The sequence below is a fragment of the Callorhinchus milii genome, unplaced genomic scaffold (assembly GCF_018977255.1).
Source record: "Callorhinchus milii isolate IMCB2004 unplaced genomic scaffold, IMCB_Cmil_1.0 Scaffold6, whole genome shotgun sequence".
NCBI classification, from domain to species: domain Eukaryota; kingdom Metazoa; phylum Chordata; class Chondrichthyes; order Chimaeriformes; family Callorhinchidae; genus Callorhinchus; species Callorhinchus milii.
This window is the reverse complement of record NW_024704747.1, coordinates 18775494-18786056: the sequence shown is the minus strand read 5'-3', so window position 1 is coordinate 18786056 and position 10563 is coordinate 18775494. Positions and strand designations below refer to the sequence as shown.

General features: G+C 41.1%; 1 protein-coding gene across 1 annotated transcript in view; it reads right to left on the bottom strand.

Annotated features, from left to right (window-relative positions):
* Window positions 1–217: 217 nt before the first annotated feature.
* The window catches only part of LOC103182948 (spermatogenesis-associated serine-rich protein 2), a 45204-nt gene continuing 34858 nt past the window's right edge, over window positions 218–10563 (bottom strand). The window contains exons 9-13 of the mRNA XM_042336229.1: window positions 8654–8712; window positions 3026–3135; window positions 2613–2715; window positions 812–860; window positions 218–287 (exon numbers count right to left, since the gene is read on the bottom strand). Of these exons, the coding sequence (XP_042192163.1) occupies window positions 218–287; window positions 812–860; window positions 2613–2715; window positions 3026–3135; window positions 8654–8712 (391 nt within the window). The remainder of the gene's footprint in view (window positions 288–811; window positions 861–2612; window positions 2716–3025; window positions 3136–8653; window positions 8713–10563) is intronic.

Sequence of the window (10563 nt, the reverse complement as noted above, 5' to 3'; positions counted from 1 at the left end):
GTAGCTAGTTCAGAGTGTGCTGACTGAATGCAGCTTTCAGCAGATGGCAGGACACTCCTGGAATCTGTTTGCAAAGGTTGAGCTGGGTCGTGTGATGACCCCTGGTTCCTAGCCTTAGCGTTTCTATTCTGATAATGGTTTCTGTTGCCATCCTGGGGAGGTCCCTTCCGGCTCCGAATTCTACCATCGTCTGAATTTCTTGGGATGTTTGCTCCATTTAACCAAAGACCTTGGGCTTTGGGGTTGAATCCTCTCCGTTGTAGGGAAGAGGCACCACGCTGATAACTCTACAAGGGAGAACAAACCAAAAATAATGAATGTGTCTCATTTGAACATCCAACGGATTTCCACTTCTATTGACAACGGCTTTATTTTTGGTGAGTTGGATGTCCGGACACACACAGACACCTATTACCATGCTTTAAGAGTGTCCAAACCAGTCTGAGAGTTCCATGTAAGTGACCTATACATGGAAATTCCCATGTTTGAAATGGAATGTGTATTCTCTCCCTGGAGGGACCCATCCTGCTTGCCTATTTCTGGAGAGTATTAGGTAGAAGTTGACAATACCTCAGATCTTGGGGACCACAGAGTATATGTTGAGTTCCTGCTGTAATTTAACTAACTAAAACCACATAGATTGCCATTGAAAGCACTGCCTGGCAAACTTTCTGCTATTTGTCCAGCTCGGACCACCTTGCTTGTTGAAGATGAAATCATCAAAGGCGTAAAAATGGTCTGGCTTCACTCCAATATAAGAAATCCCTGGAGATTCTGTGTTAACCCCAAAGCATGATAAATATGTTTTTACCTGTTTATCCGCAGAAACCTTCTGGATTTTGGCATTTGCTCCTTTTTGACTAACAAATGACAACACATTAAGAGAGGTTGGCACTGAAGAAGCAGTGTTAACACTGCCTTCAGGTTTCAGGCTTGAAGAAGACTGAGCAGCGATGCACTGAGCTCTCGTGGAGTAATTATTCTTAGGATGTGAAACTGAAAAAAAGAAATTTTGAGCAACAAGATGTAAAAGGCCCGAACTTACCAACTCTGTTGTAAGTCTGAAATAACACAGAACCTCCACTGATGAGCCACAGATAATGTTGCATAGGATCTTTACTCACAGTTTCCAGGCACTTAAGATTTGTTTTGACGATTACTTGTATATAAATGTATTTTTTTTACCCAGTGTGACGTGAACATATGAATCTTTCCTGAAGGTTTTACTGATGCAAACTAGTTGGATAGAATTGCTCATTTCTGTGCTGTATCTAATGTTTTAATCGCTCAGGTCTCAGAAAACTACACAGTTGAGACTGACTGGAATTTGAACTCTTCACCTATTTGGTATCCGTAATAGCGTTCCTTTATGGAACTGGGATGCTGATGCCTTGCAGGTTTAGACAGTGGGAGGGAATCTTCTGACATCACTCTCGGTGAAGAGACAAGCACTTCCCAATGCCTCTACAAAAGTTTAACACAACAGCAAACACACTCCTGTAGGGCATTGTTATGTGCAAGTTGGCTGCTGGATTTGCCCATAATTACAACATTTGCCAGCAATGACCTGTGAAACATTTTGAGAAGTTTCAGCATTATAGATTCTATATCAAATGCAAGGATTGTTTTTATATATGAGCGATGATATCTGCTAATCTGCACATCAGCACTCTGATAGATGTGTCTTTGCTAATACTTCCCTCCAGATGGCAACAGAGGGTTCAAATTACTCTATTAAGGTATGTGTGACCCACACTGAGGTGTGTTTTTGAGGGGGTGAACTCACATTCCCCAATTTCTTTTACACATGCCAGTTTATTGCATTGTCTTCAGAAATACTCTCTTAAAAATGTTTTCCAATATTGAATTTAAAGCGACCTCGTTGACCTACTTTAAATTAAAATTGATTCAGCCAGTCTGTCCCTGCTCTCTGGAGCTCACTTCAAAATTCTGCCTTCAAAACCCAATATAAGATCCATCTCTCCTGCTATACTTTTAGCCCGTCGCTCACTAGGTCCCTTGTTTGATGCCCAGTTTGAACCAAGTTAGCTGATCTTAGGTAAGGCAGTAATTAGTTGGCATCAGTGCCCCTGGATTAGGGAAGGAGGAAATCAGCAAAAGGTTGCTGCTCGTGACCAACATCCAGAGACACCCAGCTGGAAAGTGTGCGTGTATGTGGTTAGGCTATGATTTCCCCACACTCAGATTGTCACGTAGTGACAGGTCTCATAGGTGAATAATGGCTGTTGTCCAAAATGTGCCTCAATTTAACAGTGTGGGTGTGATCTGCATTTGGTATCCCAAATCTTGGTCATTGGTATCCCAAACGCAGATCAGCCTAATTCCATGTCCCAAAGTGTTTCATTTCACATTTACGTTTCGCCCTCAAAAATACAGTCAATCCATTTTACAGTAAATCCTACAAAGCTCTTTGAGACGTCTTGATGATGTGAAAAAGCGCTATATCAAATGCAAGGCTTATGATTATTATTTTTATCTATTCCACCTTATCACATCGGACACTCCACAAGAAGTAACCATGATTGTGGTTATTGCTGTAGAGGAGCGTGGAGAGTTTTGCAGAGAATCGGAGCTCAGATTAATTTCCTCACCTTCTCCAAACTGTTGGATCTGGGCCCCCAGGCTCTCAGGGCTGCCTGTGAACCGAGCTGATCTGCCCAGCTCCTCGTCGTATTTGCGATCGCTTACAAAGTGCTGGGAAGAGATCAGAAAATTGACAGCCACGTTAGAAAGTGTTAGGGAGAAAGGGAAAGAGAAAGGGAGCGAAGGAGGCCAGATTTTTGAATGGCAGAGGTGTAGAAATGATTTTCTGAGTTGGGTCACAAAATGTAAATAGTGCTAACTCAGACTGTGCCTTTACACAAAAACAGTTGTGAAAGGGAGCTGTGTCAGCAAAGCAGCTGGTGGGGGTGGAGGCATAATGCTCTCCTTCCCCCAATTGATACTGTACATCAAAGTGGGCTGGGATCTGTCTACGCAGAGTAGCTACTCCTCCATCACTGACCTTAATCTCCGCTCGAAGTTCAGCAAGCTGCGATTCCGACATCTGGATAGCAACATCTGTCAGCCTCTTCAGCTCCTCAGCTCTCCTCTGTCGTGAGTCCAGGATCTCCACTGGGGGAAGAGAACACAACAGAACCTTCTTTACATTACCCTGTTGAGATTGAATTGGGGTGAGGTTTGTAGTGAGTGGGATATCACTCTCACCCAGTCTAGTTCCTGGCAGTATTGCCCACATTCCCCCTTTACAGGATGCTGCGGAGCACCTCTGAGAACACGATTAACAGAACCGGGTCACAAATCAAACGAGAAACCCAATTCTCTTCAGCCAAGACTCTCTGAGCTATTTTAACTTCCTGCTCAGCTACTATCAGCAGGTTGGTCATAGATGCCCCTCAACATACATCGACAAGATGCATTTCTTGTGCTACGGAAATCAGATAAGACCAGTGCTGGTGTGCACGTGAGAATACAACCACAACAACAACTTGTACGCAGAAAGTGCCTATACACAGGATCGTGTCTTGGATCGTTGAATGCAAGCGATGATAGACCAAAAATCTCAGATGAGCAGGAGAGTGGGTTCCAGACTAGACATTGAGAAAAAACATCAGCGATGACTTGATGACTGTTTATGTGCGTTGATATTCTACAATTGGTTCATGAGACTCTGTGGAAATTTTGCCCAGTTCAGTCATGATACAAGAAGCCATGTGGAGTCCTGCAGCATATAAATTAGAGCACTCGCAAGCGAGAGGATCCCGGTTCAATTCCCGGCCAGCGTGAAACCTTAGGAAAATTTCCTTACTCTACATGCCTCTATTTGCCTAGCAGTAAGTAGGAACTCAGTCATTAGTCAATTGACAGATCGCTTTTCAGGTGTAGTAATCTCTTCAAAAAAAAATGATAATTTAGTCACTCAATCCACTACTGATTGAGGGGCACTGCTGTACCCAATTGCCTGCCGTGATCTGCCCACAAAATACACAGTCAATTCACTTTACAGTCCATTCTGTGAAGCACTTTGAGACATTTCAACAACGTGATAAGGCACTGTATCAAATGCAAGAATTATTATATCTGCTAATTTACTAGGATCACTACACTCGGGTCTCAGCTGTCAAAACCTGACTGATATAATCCTCATATACTGAAGGGATTTCTTGCATCAACATATCTTTTGAAACAAGACCCACCTTCAATGCTATAAATCCATACACTGCTGGCTAGATGAAACAGCAGTGGGACATTGTGTGACAGAGTTCACTTACTCAAAGACAGGAATCAGCACAATCAGAAATGCTCCCAGACAGTTCAGATTCCAGTTCCTTTCAAGAACGCGGGATGTCAAATTTCAGAGCACTTGGACGTTTGGAATAGATTTGCTCTCATGTGGGTGAAAAATTTAATCTTTCATAACAGAAGCAATAATTGTCAAATGTGTTACCCAATCTGCTGTAAAAATCTCAGATTTTAATCCCTGAATTTTCAAGACTGTTGTAAGATGCCTCTTCTCCCCTGTGAGGATTCCTGCTCTATTGCTAAACCTATTGAAATGCATACAGTGATAACATGGGCTGAATGTGGGACACATCAGCAACTTCAGCAGAGAACGATTCAGTTCAGGGTTATTGGGTTCATGAAATTTAAATTCATTCAATAAATGGGACATAGTGTAATGTTACTTGATTATCTGCCAGCGTGTGTCTGTACAGGGAGTCTCAGAATTTCCTGCCTTGAGGGAAATGCTTTATGGACGATTATGAGGTTGCAGCATGTTCCTAACAATCTGTACAACACTGGAGTAATTGAGGAAGATTTGCAAATGGAGTAGTCCCACATTCCTATTTTTCTATGAATAAACATTCAATTCTCCCATTGCATAATGGTGAATCACAATTGCCAGTTCTGTACCACATCTGAACAGAATGCAATGATCACTGGTGAGACTTATAAAGGCCTGTACTGTTTTCTGTGCTTATAAGGGAGCTACAAAATATCTGTTATACTGAGAGATTTGTAATAAGTGTATGAAATAACATTGTAATACAGATATATCTAACACAGTCAGTATTTTAGATGATAAATACATGGTCAGTGCTTTTGTGTATTACACCAGACCTCTGGGTTCTGCCTAGTTTTAGTCCATCTATGCTGATGCTCCAGTGTGTTGCTGAGCCAATGTTGTACTGTTCGAGGTTTTGGATGAGACATTAAAACAAGGTTGTGCATTAAGGTGGACATAAAGGATCACATGATCCAATTCGAAAAAGGCCAAAAATCTTTCACACTAATCAGTCATTCCCCCCATGGATCTTCCTGGTGCAAATAGGTGACACGTTTGCCTCCAAAAACAATCACCACACTTGACAGCAATTGCCTGCGAAGTTCTTTATGAGGTTTAAACATAACCTATATTAGCAATATAGGTTCTTTAATACACAAAATGTTCAGAGAACATTAACCGTCAGCTGAGAAGATTGGAAAACTCTTCTTTAAGACTGTATTTAACACATCTGCCCAGCCAGTGACTGGAATAGTGCCACAGTACAGAATGTCTCAGTAAAGATCGGAAAACTTATCTTAAAAACTAATCAGTTCGACCTCCATTGTGGCAGCCTTCATGTTACATTAAAGCCCACTTCATCTAAGCTGTGGCTGCCATGATGAAATGCGCCTCAATATCTCCGCCAAAGCTTAAACAACACTTTGCATTTATAAAGCATCCTTTATGTGGAGTAGTGCCACAGATCTGCTGAGCTGCTTTTGTCCTTTGAGGTGGGAAACATGGAACGGCCGTTAGATCTTCTCCATGGGAGTCTTCTATGTCTCCATAATGTATGTATCATTGACCATGAATTGGAATGAAAAATGACAAGACTACTGCCAAAAGAATACAGAACTTGACAGGATCAAACCTAAAACACTGAAAGCAATCTGCTGTTGAGTATTTTTTTGATTAAATATGCTTTTGAACTTGCTCTGTTGCAGCTGATGCAAACTAATAATGGTATCTCACTTCATCTATTCTGTTACAGCTCACTGTTTAGAGCTTTGGTTTTGGCTTTCTCTGAGGTACCGGAATTCATTTTCCAGGAAATTTTTCCAGACTTTAAAAGAAAGTGCATGCAAGGCAAAGGATGAAACAGAGGAAAGCACAGGACTCGAAAAGATCATTGTAGTTCAGTTGGCTGGTCCCAAACACATGGCATTGATTTGGTCTTCATTTCATAGAATTTATACAGATTTACACAGTTGTGGAGTCCCACAAGTAGCATAGTGGTTATCGCTCTCACGGGTTGAATTCCTGGGCAGGGTGAAACCTTAGGCAATTTTTTTTACTCCACAGGCTTCTGTTTACCTAGCAGTAAATAGGAATCCGGTTGCTAGTCGATTGGCGGATCACTTTCTGGGGGTAAAATCCTTCAAAAAAAATTGGTCGCTCAATTCACGACTGTTTGTGCTGCTCCAAAAGTACCTGCCACGTTTCGGCCACAAAGTACACAGTCAATCCATTTTACAATATATTCTGTGAAGCGCTTTGAGACATCTGAATGTCAAATGCAAGGATTATTATTCCTTTTCTTAAAATACAATGCAGTTTACTTTTACAATAGCACTTTCACATTGGGAGGGCATCTCAGGGAGCTTTGCACAGCAGACTGGGGGATTCAGCAGTAAAATTATTGTAGCTTTAATGAGCATTTCTTGCAGTCAGACTGTACATTTGAACAGGTTACAAAAAAAATTCAACACAAATGTGGTAAGAACAGATTTCATTGAGGAAAGGCATGGAGCACAGTTATAGGAACGTAGGATCCAAAACAATTATTTAAGGAAAATAAAACTTAGTGCCACAATGTGTGGAAACAGTGGAGAACAGTGGCAGAATGAACCTTTGAAACTCGACCAGGGCAACTGAGGACACAGCGTGTGGTTGCCAGCGACTTTCTGCAGCACTGTTCAATAAAGCAGCTTGAATGGCTACTTATTTGTTTAAGAAGCACAGCTAATGAAAGAGAGCTTCATTTGCTCTAAATAAATAACTCTTTGACACGTCTGCCCAGCCAGTGACTGGAACAGTGCCGCAGTACAGAACGTCTCAGCAAACACAACATTTTACAGTCCGAGGATGTCAGCACGTTCACTTCTTTAAGTTAGAAGCCAAAGAAGAGTTAGGCAGCTCTTGTGTCACATCAATGCACCACGTCCAAGTTAATTCAGAAATTGTACAGAACACTCGCCGAAGAGTCGTGGAACATCACTTGAAAATGGGGTGTTAGGAAGGCTGGCGGGTTTAGAGCAATGCCAAATAACCTTAAGGGGAAGGTTTGTTTAAAGCAAGGTTCATTCTGCAACAGGTTGGTACCTGGCAAATTCTAATAAGACTGCTGCTGGTTTATAGGAACAGCTAAGACTGGAGTCTTCGCTTTTGCTTTATTGATACTATCCTCAGCAAATCTACAGGTGACTGACTACTGAGTTAACTGACGTAGGTACGTTAAAAAAACGTGATAATCAGAGCTTTATATGAATGTAGTTCTTCAATGCCTGGAGCTTCTTACAAGAGGGTTACAACATTGTTATTACCTGACAAGCTTTCCATCACCAAAGAGTGGGTGCATACAGATTGCACAATACACAAATAATACCTTTTGATGCTGCCTCCTTGACAGATACAATGTATAGAATGTATAAATGCCAATGGAATTGTGGTGAAAAGAAATGGCAGTTTCTACCAATCAGCATAAAATAGTATTTGCAGTGATCACCCAGTTGCTGTCCGGATAAATATTTTAGCGAATGCCTCTGCAAATGGGAACTTAATGGCATCACACGTAGGGAAACATAAGTAAAGCACTGACTAAAATTGTTTTACTCTGAGTTCGGCGGCCAGACTTTCAGCTTTTCAGTCCCCACCCTCTGAAACTTCATTCCGGAATCCCTTCAACTTGCTCCCTCCTTTGCCTCCTTCAAGGCCCGTCACAAGACTCTCCTCTTTGACTGTGCCTTTGGTCACCCTCCCATTCCTACATCCCTTGCCCTCCAATCCTCTTGATTCTAATCCCCAGTTTGGATACAAATCCTTGAGATCCAGCGCCTTGATATCCAGCACCTGATGTCAAAGGTGCTATGTAAATGCAATTTCTTGTTGTTGTTATGTTATGCAACTGATGTATAACCTCCTGAAATATTTCAAAGCACTTTACAGATATAGAGGAATGCCAAACAGGGAAAAGGAGGATTTAAGAATGTTGACTAAACGCGTGGCCAAGGAGATACGTTTTTAAGAAGATTTTAAATGTAGAGAGGGAGGGAAGGCACAAAGAGAAGGACTTTTGACTAACTCACTAGAGGGCAGGCTGAAGGCTCAGCCACCAATGGTGGGACAGGAGGAGCCAGGAGAGAGAAATAGAAATCGGAAGAGTAGAAAGTATATACTGTATATTCGACACAAAGTTTTATTTGAATACTCCAAATGATAACAGTTGCATCCAAGCAGTGGTGTGCTAATAAATATTCAATTAGTCAAATAAATTTTGATAGGAATAAACACTGGGGAAAGTGTATCTCCACTCAGGTAGCATATGCTAAAGTGCACTTTTAAAAAGAAATATTTTACATTACTTACAGGCTTCCTTTTTGATTTTATCCAGTTCTGACATTAATGCTACCTCTCGGTCCATGATACTGTAGAGAAAGAAAAGGAAATTAGAATCAATTGCAAACTATCCATATAGCACAAGTTTTTCTAGAAGTATCTCATTAGTGCAGAATTTATCTGTAAGGTTTATGCATCAGAAACTGGCATTTATCTCAGCCACCCACACTCGATCACGATTTGCTGGCAACACATCTGAACAAGTAAACCCATCAAAGCTCACTGTGGATCAATGCTACTGAGTGACTGCATGTTACAAAGATGCAAAGAAATGAGAGATTTTACATTTTGACCAGTATAAAGATTAACTAATTGCATCCACATGTTGAGTTACTCAGTACGTGCTCGATCATGTAGTTTTGCCAACGTGTAGAATCTCTGAATCAGACTAAGCAGCCTACATTTTTCCATGTATTTTTTATAAATTGACAGTATTAGGAATACTAAGTCAATACTGAGGAAGATATTTACCAGCAAATCACTATGTAAAAATATCTCAACATTACCAGATGTTACTTTACAGTACATCCTAATTCCACCACGCCGAATCTGCAAGTACCACTCAACAAGTCCAAAGGAAAAGCTAAACATGAATTTCCTTTGAAAGAACACATTTTATTCATTGGAATGAACAACAAATGTCTGGCAGGGAATCAGTGACAGGCTCTGGTGACATCAATAAACCAAATTCAAACTTTCTTATGATGATTTATGTAGGATCGACAGAATTTGTGCTTTGTAACTCACTCACAGATAGCAGTCTATAATAATTATAATCCTTGCATTTGATATAGAGCCTTATCACGTCTTTGAGATGTCTCAAAGTGCTTCACAGAATGTACTGACTGTATATTTTGTGGGCGAAACGCAGCAGCCAATTGTGCACACCAGTGTCCCATTTATTTTTATTATTTTTCTGAAGGAATTATTATCCCCAGAAAAGCGATCCGCCAATCGACAAAGTTACTGCTAGGTAAAACAGGTGTGTGGAGTAAGGAAACTTGCCCAACATTTCGCCCTGCCAGGAATCGAATCCAGGTCTCTCAAATGCGAGGCGAGTGCTCTAACCACTGAGCTACAGGATGTTATGTGCTCATTGCGCATTCAAATGAATCAAGCTTAAGTTGGAAACCTCATGAGTCTAGAGTTTTAGTGACATCTTTGAACTCATTGAGCCGACTCAGCCCCATTGCCCTGCACTGCCCGCAGAGAAACATAACACAATTAACCCTTTGTATGCTGTTGTCAATGTGGAGAATTTATAACCGATATCTCAGAGCAGGTTATCAGTTCCTCTGGCAGATGTGAGTCTCCCTGTGACTCTTCGTACAAAAGGGGGTCAGTGAGAACAGCCAATGTAGCAGGTTTACCTCCACAGCCAACCGTCTGGATTTTAAAGAATGAAGAGCAGGTTTGCGTTCAGTCAAGATAATTGTTTGAGAGGCAATCAGTTACCAATAGCAACATTATTTCTATTGAGCGTGTGCTATTAAATATGGATATGTATGGAACCTCTAATAGTGAATCAGGATTACATTAAGAACTAAGCTCAATTTCCCTGAAACAAAAAAAACTTTAATTTGTCTTAAATATTTTATTAAGGTGGAAAAAAACATCCCCCTAGTTGTGCAACAAATCACTCTGAGGCCAGAAATCCCACCTAATGTTATCCTGGGAAACAATTTTGTCCCTTTCTCGCAGTTCTTAAAAATATCAGCTTCCAAATTATCCCTGAATTTCCCCAGAGCTTTTCCCCAGAACATGTGCTACAACATTATATTCCTCTCTGCTGGTCACACTGAAGCTCTGTTCTGCCAGTGGCCAGCTAACTTCCCACTACTCAATCAACAGAGAAGATTTCCATCCTGACCTTTACAGGA